The sequence below is a fragment of the Symphalangus syndactylus genome, chromosome 1 (assembly GCF_028878055.3).
Source record: "Symphalangus syndactylus isolate Jambi chromosome 1, NHGRI_mSymSyn1-v2.1_pri, whole genome shotgun sequence".
Classification (NCBI taxonomy): domain Eukaryota; kingdom Metazoa; phylum Chordata; class Mammalia; order Primates; family Hylobatidae; genus Symphalangus; species Symphalangus syndactylus.
This window is the reverse complement of record NC_072423.2, coordinates 85,396,743-85,410,236: the sequence shown is the minus strand read 5'-3', so window position 1 is coordinate 85,410,236 and position 13,494 is coordinate 85,396,743. Positions and strand designations below refer to the sequence as shown.

General features: G+C 39.6%; 1 protein-coding gene across 1 annotated transcript in view; it reads left to right on the top strand.

Moving 5' to 3' along the window:
- The window catches only part of LOC129488605 (putative fatty acid desaturase 2-like protein FADS2B), a 40,320-nt gene extending 27,657 nt beyond the window's left edge, over window positions 1-12,663 (top strand). Inside the window, 7 exon segments of the mRNA XM_055291038.2 lie at window positions 745-826; window positions 6,887-6,963; window positions 7,159-7,256; window positions 8,273-8,369; window positions 9,112-9,191; window positions 11,112-11,237; window positions 12,612-12,663. Of these exon segments, the coding sequence (XP_055147013.2) occupies window positions 745-826; window positions 6,887-6,963; window positions 7,159-7,256; window positions 8,273-8,369; window positions 9,112-9,191; window positions 11,112-11,237; window positions 12,612-12,663 (612 nt within the window).
- Window positions 12,664-13,494: the final 831 nt, after the last annotated feature.

Below are 13,494 nucleotides of genomic sequence, written 5' to 3'. Positions count from 1 at the left end.
CAAAGCATTTGCTTTGTGCCCTGAATATATGCCAGATTAACTAAGAAGACTCCTAGAAAATGAATCAAATTTTCAGTAGCGAATGTGATATTATAATTATATTATTATATAGTAATTATATAATGTATAATAGATATTATATGTGCTATCATCGTGTGCTAAAATAATAAATGATAGTGTGATTTCCATGATGAGAACACAAAGAAGAAAGATGATACAGACAGGAGGGGCCACGACTCTATCTTCTATCATATTACCATTTAGTATCTTTTGGATGAATGAATTTAAAAGAAAATTCTTGACTGTGATGAATGAATCATACATCTGTTGGATGAATGAATGAATATGGAGCAGAATCCTAAATGCCATAGTTGAAGAAGCACAAGAAAAACTCAGAAATGTCCCATTTCAGTGACCATTCCACCTCACATAAAGAGAAAAAAATTCAAAATGATTCCCATAAGAACAAAAAAAAGATCACAATTCCTACACTCAAATGGAATATTCCATTTGTGCCAGAATTACACACATATAATTGAAGCAAAAAGATGCCACAATATTTCCTCCCATCCTGGTTCTAGTTCTTCTAGTTCCTCAGACTTGAAAGTCAAAGAACACTGATCAGATGACTCTTTCCATAAAGATTTTAGACATATGCACATGCATGTGCACACACACACATACACACACACATACACATGCATCCTCAAGTGTGATGACCAGAAGTATGGTCTCTTATTTTAGTTTTATTCTCTCTCTATTCAATACGGCAAGAAGAAAATCAAATACATCAACTATGAAAAGCAGAACCTGTACTTCTACATAGGTGAGTCTCCCAGAGCCATATTCCTTATATCCCATTTCCTTGAAGCAAGTACTTGTCAAGGGAGAAGGCACGACTGGAATGCTCTCACAGAGACCAGCCCATGTCCTTTTGCTACTGAGCAAAGCAGAATGCCTTATTTAGACTCACTGGGGTGGAAATCAGCAAAGAGAAATGGAAAAGTAAACAGTCTTTTTAAAGGGCACCTCATCATTCTGAGAGTTGGATGGGGAAGGAAGGAGATACCCAACGAGGGAGGGAAGGCAGGCTGCCAGTCAAGGGGCCTGCATCTAGGACTGTCATTCTGGAAAGACCAAACATCTATTAAGAGAAAAGAATAATGGTGTTTGGGTAGGAAGGAAGTAGAGATGGGGAAATAAATCTGAAGCATTTGCAGTGTGACACCAGAAATGGAGAGGCCGGGGAATAAAGGGCACCTGCAGTGCTCTTGTGTGGAAGAAAGCTGTCTGCTCTCATGACTTGCATACAGCTGTGGGAAGGCATGAGACGTATATCTGAGTGTGGGCATGTGGGTCAAGTTTGAAGGAAAATAAATGTAGCTGAGTAAATCTGATACCAGTAAAAGAACATCATAAGCAAAGAGCCTTTGCTCTTAACCAATATCAAACTCATAGCAGCTCACAAAAAAAAAGAAACTCCCAAATCTGCCCAACTAAAACATACATTTGGGGAATAAACCAAAATCAGGGAAGGAAGCAAACATTTCCTGTAGTCCAGTTGTTCTCAACCAGAGCAATTTTGTCTCCCAGGGGCAAGGTCTAAAGACATTTTTTTGGTTATAGCAACAGAGGAAGAGGGAACGTATTGGCAGTCAGTGGATAGAAGCCAGGGATGCTGCTAAACATTCCATGATGCAAAGGACAGCCCCTCATAAAAATAATCATCTCACCCAAATTGCCAGCAGTGCTGGGGTTGAGAAACACAGTTGCAGATGATCTGATTTGCCCATGTGTAGGCCACAAGTGGCCACCCCTATAATGCCAGAGGAGGACCGCAGGGGGCAAATTTTTTCAAGTGTAAGATTGACCATCACTGCTGGCTCCTCCACAGTTGGAATTCAGCCTCCGCCATCCTGCACTCTCACCTGCCCTGCTTCTCTTGCATAACCTAAAAGAGGAATGAGGATATTGGTACTCCATTTTTAAAAGGTAGCCGATTCCCAACCTAACTAGATGTGTGTTTGCATAAGAAACTGCTGTTGGACTTTCTTCTGTGAACTTTCCTGAGAAACGTGTTTACCTCCCCTGTCTGTAGTGGGGCAATATGCCCTTACCTTATGAGAAATGAGGGAATGGTGTGAATTCACTGCAAAATGCCCACCTTACAAACCACACTGCCACCACCAAGAGCTGTTTTATTGTGGCCTTTCCCGGCAAATGCTAGCTTAACATCTCGGGTGCAAATGAGTCATGCTCAAACTGCCAAAAAGAAACAAAACCAGACATTTGTTAAAGGCAGCAAGACAAACAAGGTCGTTTTGCACTAGGGGAGAGAGACTTCACCATAAACTGAGCTTAATTCTCCTGACGCAAAAGTGAGAGAGAGGCTTTTAAATGCTGGAGCATACTAAAGGAAAAGTACTGAAAGACACTGGGAGAGGGGGTAGGGGGTGAAGGAGTTGGTTGATAAGATTTGTCCAGGCTGTCTGTGTCTGCTAACTGGTACTTATCAAAGTTTGGTTCCTATCCTCCCAAATAGACTGACAGATAAGAGACCCATCCTTCTTGATGGCCACATTTCAAAGGGATTGTTACCAGGCCCTTGAGAAAGACATTTCTGGAGTGCAGAAGCTACATCTCAAAGGAAGACACAAAGGATTTACAATTGTCAGTGTCCTAAAGTAAATGCTCTAAGAAAAAGGGGTGTCAGGTGCCTATATTCAGTTACTGGCCAGAATAAACAGTAAATTATTTTGGCAGCATTGAGCTTTCTCAGGTAAAACTTCAAGGATGCTGGGGTTATCCCAGAGAGATGGCCTTGAGCTTTGAGAAACTATGCTAGTGTTTGTTCAAGTTTCTTAGTTTGGAGAGTGGAAGAAATCATTTGTGCTGAGAGTCTGCAATTCTTGTAGGCCAAGGTTGAGGCCTAGTCAAGAAGAGGGCTCAGAGGATCCTAACTAAAGTTTGACCAGGGAGACAGCCTTTGTCAAAAGCCAGAGGATCTCCTTAAGGATCCTCTGTGCCTGGGAAGCTTCAGTGATGCTGGGGGAGAGGCAGGTAAATAACTCTGACCAGGAAATGAGTATACCTTCTTTATCTCTGACATCTCGACATACTTTAATGGGGCTAAATCCCAAAGATCCAGGGAGACTGAAGGACTCCAAGTACTTTGAAAAAACTTGAAAGCTGATAGCAGAAGCTCTTCAGGGATGCTTTCATCAAAAATGACTCAAATCTCCCAAGCTTTCCTTGAGCCTGGAGCTACTGACCAAATTCCTAGCCTTGAAATGCGCAGTGCAGTCCAGGACGAGGCTGTGGATCTCCACCTTGCATCTTTCCTTGGGGCCAGCATTCCAGGAATGCTGCATTAAGAAGATAGACTCCTGCTGACTTGCACTGGGGTCACATTTTTTAATTATACATTTACTGGATTTATTAAATAAATGTATTAAGTACATTATAAAAATACAACACAGTAATTACAAAACAGATGCTGGATCATCCTAATGCCAAAAACTGGCAGAGACACAACAAAAAAAGAAAATTTTAGACCAATATCCCTGATGAACATCAGTGAGAAAATCCTTAGTAAAATACTGGCAAACCAAATCCAACAGCACATCAAAAAGCTTATCCACCAAGATCAAGTTGGGATTCAAGGCTGGTTCAACATATGCAAATAAATAAATGTAATCCATCACATAAACAGAAGCAATGACAAAAACCACATGATTGTCTCAATAGATGCAGAAAAGGCCTTCGATAAAATTCAACACCCCTTTATGCTAAAAACTCTCAATAATCTAGGTATTGATGGAAAGTATCTCAAAATAATAAGAGATATTTATGACAAACCCACAGCCAATATAAATTTGAATGGGCAAAAGCTGGAAGCATTCCCGCTGAAAATTGGCACAAGACAACCTCTCTCACCACTCCTATTTAACACAGTATTGAAAGTTTCTGGCTAGGGCAATCAAGCAAGAGAAAGAATTCAGATTGGAAGAGAGGAAGTCAAAGTGTCTCTGTTTGCAGAAGACATGATTGTATATTTAGAAAACCCCATCATCTCAGCCCAAAATCTCCTTAAGCTGATAAGCAACTTCAGCAAAGTCTCAGGATACAAAATCAACATACGAAAATCACAAGCATTCCTATACACCAATAATGGACAAACAGAAAGCGAAATCATGAGTGAACTCCCATTCACAATTGCTACAAAGGTAATAAAATACCTAGGAATACAACTTACAAGGAACATGAAGGATCATTTCAAGGAGAACTAAAAAGCACTGCTCAAGGAAATGAAGACACAAACAAATGTAAAAATATACCATGCTCATGAATAGGAAGAATCAATATCATGAAAATGGCCATAGTGCCCAAAGTAATTTATAGATTCAATGCTATCCTCATCAAGCTACCATTGACTTTCTTCACAGAATTAGAAAAAACTACTTTAAATTTCATGTGGAACCCAAAAAAAAGCCCATATAGCCAAGACAATCCTAAGCAAAAAGAACAACAAGGCATCACGCTACCTGACTTCAAACTATACTACAAGTATACCAAACTATACTACAGTTACCAAAACAGCATGGTACTGGTATGAAAACAGACATATAGACCAATGGAACAGAACAGAGGCCTCAGAACTAATGCCACACATCTACAACCTTCTGATACTTGACAAACCTGACAAAAACAAGCAATGGGGAAGGGATTCCCTATTTAATAAATGGTGTTGGGAAAACTGGCTAGCCATATGCAGAAAACTGAAACTGGACCCCTTCCTTACATCTTATACAAACATTAACTCAAGATGGATTAAAGACTTAAATGTAAGACCTCAAACCATAAAAACCCTAGAAGAAAACCTAGGCAATACAATTCAGGACATAGGCATGGGCAAAGACTTCATGACTAAAACACCAAAAGCTATGGCAACAAAAGCCAAAATAGACAAATGGGATCTAATTAAACTAAAGAGCTTCTGCACAGTAAAAGAAACTATCATCAGAGTGAAGAGGCAACCTACAGAATGGGAGAAAAATTTTGTAATCTATCCATCTGACGAGGTGCTAATATCCAGAATCTACAAGGAACTTAAACAAATTTACAAGAAAAAAAACAAACAACCCCATCAAAAAGTGGGCAAATGATATGAACAGACACTTCTCAAAAGAAGACATTTATGCGGCCAACAAACATATGAAAAAAAAGCTCATCATCACTGGTCATTAGAGAAATGCAAATCAAAACCATAATATGGTGCCATCTCATACCAGTTAGAATGACAATCATTAAAAAGGCAGGAAACAACAGATGCTGGAGAGGATGTGGAGAAATAGAAATGCTTTTATACTGTTGGTGGGTGTAAATTAGTTCAATCATTGTGGAAGACAGTGTGGTGATTCCTCAAGGATCTAGAACCAGAAATACCATTTGACCCAGCAATCCCATTACTGGGTATATACCCAAAGGATTGGAAATCATTCTACTATAAAGACACATGCACACATATGTTTATTGCAGTACTATTCACAATAGCAAAGACTTGGAACCAACCCAAATGCCCATTAATGTTAGACTGGATAAAGAAAATGTGTCACATATATACTGTGGATACTATGCAGCCATAAAAAAGGATGTCTTTTGCAGGGACATGGATGAAGCTGGAAACCATCATTCTCAGCAAACTAACTCAGGAACAGAAAACCAAACACTGCATGTTCTCACTCATAAGTGGGAGTTGAACAATGAGAACACATGGACACAGGAAGGAGAACATCACACACCGGGGGCTGTTAGTGGGTTGGGGGTTAGGGGAGGGATAACATTAGGAGAACAACCTAACGTAGATGATGGGTTGATGGGTGTAGCAAATCACCATGGCATGTGTATACCTATGTAACAAACCTTCACGTTCTGCACATATATCCCAGAACTTAAAGTATAATTAAAAAAAAAGATGCTGGAAAATATTTAGAGAAATGGGAAGATGGTCATGATATGTTTTCTTTTTAAAGGTAGTGTACAAAACAGTACTACATGTAGCATAATACCAATTTTTAGAACATATATACACCATGGAATACTATGCAGCCATAAAAAATGATGAGTTCATGTCCTTTGTAGGGACATGGATGAAACTGGAAAACATCATTCTCAGTAAACTATCACAAGGACAAAAAACCAAACACCGCATGTTCTCACTCATAGGTGGGAATCGAACAATGAGAACTCATGGTCACAGGAAGGGGAACATCGCACTCCGGGGACTGTTGTGGGGTCGGGGGAGGAGGGAGTGACAGCATTAGGAGATATACCTAATGCTAAATGATGAGTTAATGGGTGCAGCAAACCAACATGGCACATGGATACATATGTAACAAACCTGCACAATGTGCACATGCACCCTAAAACCTAAAGTATAAGAATAAAATAAAAAAAAATCTGTATTCAAAATGTTTATGGTACTATCTGGGTAGTAAGATTACCGGTGATTTTCCTTTTTTTACTTTTATTTTAGTTTCAATGGTTCATGTGCAGATTTGTTATACAGATAAATTGTGTGTCTCGGGAGGCATCACCACTCACAATAGCTAAGACATGGAATCAGCCTAAATGCATATCAATGGTAGACTGCTTAGAAAAAATGTGGTACATATACACCATGGAATGCTACAGATCCATTCAAAAGAATAAGATAATGTCCTTTGAAGCAACATGGATGGTGATGGAGGCCATTATCCTAGGTGAACTAACGCAGGAACAGAAAACCAAACACTGCATGTTCTCACTTCTAAGTGGGAGCTAAACACTAAATACACATGAACACATTGTGTTTATTTATTCAGCATCATTTTTTGTTCTATTTCAGTTGGGCTCCCACTCCTCATGCCAGTATATCTCAACCTGAAATCCATGCAAGCGATGTACCTTCAAAGATATTGGGGGGTGAGTAATGTGGCTCATTCTCCGAAACTAGACCAAGTAGAAGAGGGAAAATGAAAATGCTGTGTCCTCTTCAGATGGAGCGTCCTTGAATAACAGGGCATAAGATTTAGCCAGAACATGAAAGGACCCCAGGCCAATGAAGAGGAAATGAAATCATGTTCAGAGTGTATAACTTTCAAGTGCTTTTCTCTGCAGGACATCGCCTGGGTTAGCAGCTTTTACATCCGATATTTCATCACATTTGGCCCTTACTATGGAATCTTCGGGACCGTGTTGCTCATATATTTGGTCAAGTAAGAATACTATTTTATTCCAGTAATCCAGATGATCCTCGTACCTTCCCTATCAGAGCTATTTGTCATTAGCTTTAAGAGAGATTAGATTATGACATCATGCCCCATTTCTTGCAGCTGAGGTGTTTTTAAGCAAATGTGAAAAAAAAAAGTTGAAATAGTTGAATAAGACTAGCTCTTTGCAAAAAAAATTTGCCCAATCTCCATTTTTTACCCACTTTCTGGATTCTTCATTGAAGCATTTCAGTTGAACCCTAAGTCCTTAAAACTGTAATCTAGGTAGACATAGTAATCCCTACTAAAGAATGACAGGGAAGGATTTTTTTTTAAGTTATTTTATGACTAGAGGTTTTCCCAAAGCAAAATGACTTCCAACGCATTTTTGCTTGAATAGTCCTCTCCAATTTTCCAATGTAATCCTCCCTCATTCTGTTGCCATGTTATTCTAAGTCCTAAATAATTATAAGAATAATTATAGCTACTATGCATCAGACACTTTGTTAAAGGATTTACATGCATTATCTTATTTGATGTAATCCTCACACAACTCTGCAGTGTAGATAGTATCATGGCCATTTTTCTGCTAAAGGAACTGAAGTTTAAGGAGATTAAATCATATGCCCAAGGGCATGTAAGAGCAAGTAAGAGCCAAGGCCAATGCCAAAACAGAACTTGAATCCAGCTCTTATCTGAGGACAAAGCCCAGGCTGTCAATCAGTTTAACTATGCCCTTAAATTTCCCTAGTGGTTTTGATCTTTGCACTAGAGCTACAGAAAACTTTAGAGGCTCTGCTCCTATACATTTGGCAGTCATGTGGCTGAATGCTTAGTGTGTCATCTCTTGATATAAAGATCTTTCAAAGAAGACAAAGAAAGATCACCATTTTACTGGAACCTTTGAGTCTCTTTCATTTCCTCCAATGCTCAACCAGCTCTACCAGGGGTTATGCAAGCCCAGTGCTTGCTATTGAAACACCCCAAACAGTCATCACTTCCTCCTTTTATTCCTCCAAAAGGTTTCTTGAAAGTCCTTGGATAGCATATGTTACCCAGATGAGCCATGTACCAATGAGAATGAGCACAGAGGAGAACCGGGACTGGCTCAGCACTCAGGTAATGATGGAGTTCCTGGGGGAGAATCTTTCAAACCACACTGACTTAGAACCAGGTCCCTCCCTTGAAACATGGGGATTTTGGGGATTATAATTCAAGATGCGATTTGAGCAGGAACACAGGCAAACTGTATCAATGGACGATTTGATGGGAAGAGGGCTAGGAAATGGGTGCTAGTTGACTGGTTGGGGAAGACATTACAGGGGTGTGGAAAATGTTCCCAGTCCACCTTCGGGTGGGGCCACAGGACCCATCAAGTCATGAGTCACGCATGGGTCCAAGTGGGAACAGTCTGAAAAACATCTCAAAAAATTAACCTTAGGTTCTATAATAGTGATGTTATCCACAAGCACAATTGGGAAGGTCACAAATCCTGTCACCTCTGGCTGCATGACTCCTGAGCAGTAAAGAATTATAGAAACTATGCCTCTATCTTAGCAGAGTTCAGGCCCCTCTCACAATTCTAACATTGTGGCCTTTTATTAGTTATACAAAAGCAGTTTAGTTTTGGGAATGGCTACTGTCATCCTTTCTTTAAGGTTAAACTACAAAATAAGTTCCTCCCAAAGGTAGCTTAGCCTACACCCAGGAATTACAAAGGACAGTTTGGAGATCAGAAGCAAGATGTAGTGAATTATGTCAGATTTATCTTACTGTCATAATTTTGCAAAGGTGGTTTCAAATATTTTCTTTGTTTGACACTTGGGCTCATTTATAACTAATATAAGCATTTTCTTTGCAGGTCTTGGCCATCTGTAATATTGAACAGTCCTTTTTCAATGACTGGTTCACTGGGCACCTGAACTTCCAAATCGAGCACCAGTAACAAGAATAGTCCTTAGTAGGGCAAGTGCAGTCACTTATAACATCCCCAAATATAATCCAGATCAGGCCCTAGGCTCAAGGTCTCAGAGGGGAAAAAATGAACCAGCATTTTCTACAGGCTGCTATCTTTCTATTAGCAATGATGGGGAAGGAGGGAAGGAAGGAGAGAGAGAGAGAGAGAGGGAGAGAGAAAGAGAAAGAAAAAAAGAAAAAGAGAGAGAGAAAGAAGAAAGAAAGAAAGAAGAAAAAGAAAAAAGAAAGAAAGAAAGAAAGAAAGGGAGAGAAATAAAGATTGATTGTGAGTAACTGGAGTGAAATCTTGGAAAAGTGCCACTGATTCCATTTTCTGTTACCTGAAGGCTTGAGAAGTGGGTAACCAAGTTGTGTTGAAATTTAATTTAAATATCTATCTCTTTAGATCTGAAGTTACAAAATAATCAATGATAAAACCCATTCCCTGACGCAATATTCAAATGGTATTGGCAATGAGTCAGTTAGGTGGCCATAAAACAAAGAGAAAATGTTAACACTTGGAGAGTCAATCTCCAGAATATTCAAGGGAGAGACTGTCCACATCCTCTTTACCTAAGCCATATCTAGGATAGGCAGAGAAGGAAAGAGCTCTTACACCTGCTCATATAATTTTCTCATCCTTTCCTTCATGTTATTCCTTAAAAACCTCAGCAAAACAAAAAAGGACTATTATTCACATTTTATCAAAGAGGAAGTTAAAACCCAAGAAAGTTACCTGGGTGATTAGTGGAAAACCTTAGATAAAAACCTGTATCTCCTCGCTCCTTATTCCTATCCCAGGACTTTTTCCTGTATGCCGTGACTAGAACTTATTGAATATTCATCTCTTCATGGGATAGGAGTTAGATGGTGTTTGGGAACCTCCGCCTAGTCTCTTTGCTAAAACACAACAAGAGTCACCTTTATTCCAGTTCCCAACAAGTTCCTGATCTTCGTCTGAGACCACCTCAGCCTGGACCTTATTGTCCATATCGTTATCAGCATTTTGGGCAAAGTCATTCAACAAGTCTCTAGGAAGTTCCAAATTTTCCCACATTTTCCTGTCTTATTCTGAGCCATCCAAACTGTTCCAACCTCTGCCTGTTACCCAGTTCCAAAGTCGTTTCCACATTTTGAGGTATCTTTTCAGCAACATCCCACTTCTGGTTCCAATTTATTGTATTAGTCTGTTTTCACACTGCTGATAAAGTGATACCCAAGACTGGGAAGAAAATGGGGTTTAACTGGACTTACAGTTCCCAATGGCAGGGGAGGCCTCAGAATCATGGTGAGAGGCAAAAGGCACTTCTTACATGGCAGTGGCAAGAGAAAATGAGGAAGAAGCAAAAGCAGAAACCCCCTGATAAACCCATCATATCTCGTGAGACTTATTCACTATCATGAGAATAGCACAGGAAAGACTGGCCCCCATGACTCAATTGCCTTCCTTTGGGTCCCTCCGACAACACGTGGGAATCTGGGAGATACAATTCAAGTTGAGATTTGGGTGGGGGCACAGCCAAACCATATCAGATGGATAGAGAGAAAGAGAGAGACAAAGACAGAGACAGAGATGGAGGACAGGGGTATCTTCAAGTCCCCTAGGTAATTCAATGTGATAGACAATCCATACCTTCATCTGAACTGGCCAAATATAAACATATTCGATGAAGATAACGTTTATTCTGTTAGCATTTCCCAAACGTTCACCACCCACTTGGCTTGCAGAGTTGTTAAGAGACAAGGGTATTTTGGAAGGAGTTTTTGAACTTCCCAGAACAGCAGTATTGTGCAAGGTCAAGGTTGGGTCTGCGTTGCTGATATAGTTTTATTTGGTAATAGAAGGAAGAAAACTCAGGGTTTTTCTTTAGGTCTAAATTTTATATCTCTTGTATGTTTCTCCAGTCTGTTCCCCACAATGCCACGCCATAATTATCACAAAGTGGCGCCTCTGGTGAGGTCACTGTGTGCCAAGCACGGATTGCAGTATGTGAATAAACCCATGTTGAGGGCATTTGGAGATATTGTCAGGTAATAACATAATTTCTCTTGGCTCACAGCTCTCATTTGTATTTACTGCCACTCCCCAGACTATTCAGTGGCTTGTGAATCATTCATATAACAACCATTTATTAAGGGTCACCTGTGTGCTCAGCGTGGCTACATGGCACCATAGGGAACCGTATCAACAACAACAAAATAATAATAATACTGACCTTTTACCTATAGGTACAGCTTAGTGAAAATGCTTTACTGTCCTACTAAATTTCAAATTTTTTAAAACCAAGGTTGTATATTATTTGCCTTTTTATCCCCCACAGAGCTTCCTATAAATGTTAGAATTTAAGTATTGGGAGACACTGTCAGATCATCCGGTCCAGTGTTGCAAATTTAGATGCCTGCAGGGTCCAGTGGGGTATAAATGTGCAGCTTAGGCTGGGGTGATTAATTAAGAGTAGTGAGGCATGCAGAAATTGAAAATCCATACTCATCCTTAGGCATTCATATACAATTTCCTAAAGAATGTTGTGCTGGTTAAATTAACAACCAGTAACCTGGGTTTAATAACTTTCTCTTTAGTTTAGGGTTGAAAAAAAACAACCTTAAATGAGGCCAACGAGGCCAGGCCTGATCTGATCTGATCCCTGACCAGTGTCCCAGCTCCAGACTCTCCACCACACTCCTCCTCTTTCTCTGTCTTCCAGATAATTTCCTGCAGAAGTTAGTGCAATTGGCCTACCTTAAGTTGCTGTGAAACTCCCTTCCCTAGTTGTCTTATCCTTTTGCCAGTTTTTCTTCTGCCTGGAATGTTCCTCCAAACCTCCACCTCCCCTGACATCATCTTGTCAATTGCCATTCTTTCTCCAAGGCTCAACTCAAATGCCTTTTCCTCATGTCTATCTCCTCTGACCCCCAAAACTAAATTAGTCACATGCTCTTGCAGCACCTGCTTCTCTTCATTTGTGAAGTTTATCACAATTGTATTCAAATAACATATTGGGTAATAAATTATTTAATATGTGTCTCCCAAGCTAGACCAGGAATTTCATGTGGACAGGACTCACATCTACCCTACTCATTGCTGTCCCACCAGAGCCTAGAAAAATGTCCTCCATATTATAAAATAGGGTTGACAGGTAAATATAGGATGGGTGGATTTACAGGTATACAGGCTCAGAAAAGAATAAAATGAAAGAAAATCTCAATGTTCTCCATAAAGGAAAGATGAATTCACCTGCTAAAAACAATTTAGTCAACAAAATTGGTCAGCAGAGGATGACATTTATCAGATATAGCTGGAAATGACAACATTGTTCTGAACCAGGCAGAGGAGCAAATTCCATGTAGGAGCTTTCTTAACATTACAGTCTCACCTCTTGATGATCTTGTTTATTCCTTTCACAGAGCCTTGAAGAAATCTGCAGCCCTCTGGGCAGATGCTTACTATGAAACATGATGCCGAATGTCAGCCTTGACACACATGTAATTGCATCTCTGATGAGGGTTGGTGCATGTGCAGGAGCTCTTCTCTGCCTAACTGGGAATTAGTTATCACCATTGGTATACCTGACTGTGCTGTTGTAGGAATATGAATCAACCCCTTCTCTGAAAGTCTTCTCTGCAAATAAGAACCTAGGAAACACAAGATGACATTGACCAGGGTGACAAAAGAGGAAATGGAGCCCAACATTTTTGTTTTTCCATTAGTACCTTAAATTCAGTCCTCCCAATAGACCTTAGTCAGATCATCTCAGTCAAGGGCCAGAAGTACAAGAACCAGGCAAATTTTTATGGATGAAGTGGACACAGGGAGAAGTCAGCCAAAAGACAGCCATCTAACAGGGTACTTTGGAAATTAGTGCAATTGCTCTTAGAAAAGAATCATATGTTTAAGAATTTCCTGTTGAAGCACAAACGCTTTTTACTTATTTCTTTTCAGATGTGTGAACTTCTTTTTCTTTAAAAACTGAGTATAATTAACAATAAAATTTCTTCAAATATTTCAATATTGACTTCAGATCTTCATTACTGTAACTGCACCTGTGTCGTTAATGCATATATACATTTTCTTTCCAAGTGGAAAAAATAAAATATCTATGAAAGATCTTAAAAGAACTTCCTACATTTAGTCCTAATAGCAACAGATCAAGCAGGTTAATGTTCTGTATTTAAAGATGTGTTGTGTTTCACTAAGGAATAGACTATATTTTAAGTATAAGATTTTGTTGCCTACTCCCTACCCACCATGCAGTACATTGTAACTGAGTTACCCTGATGAAAGAAAGAG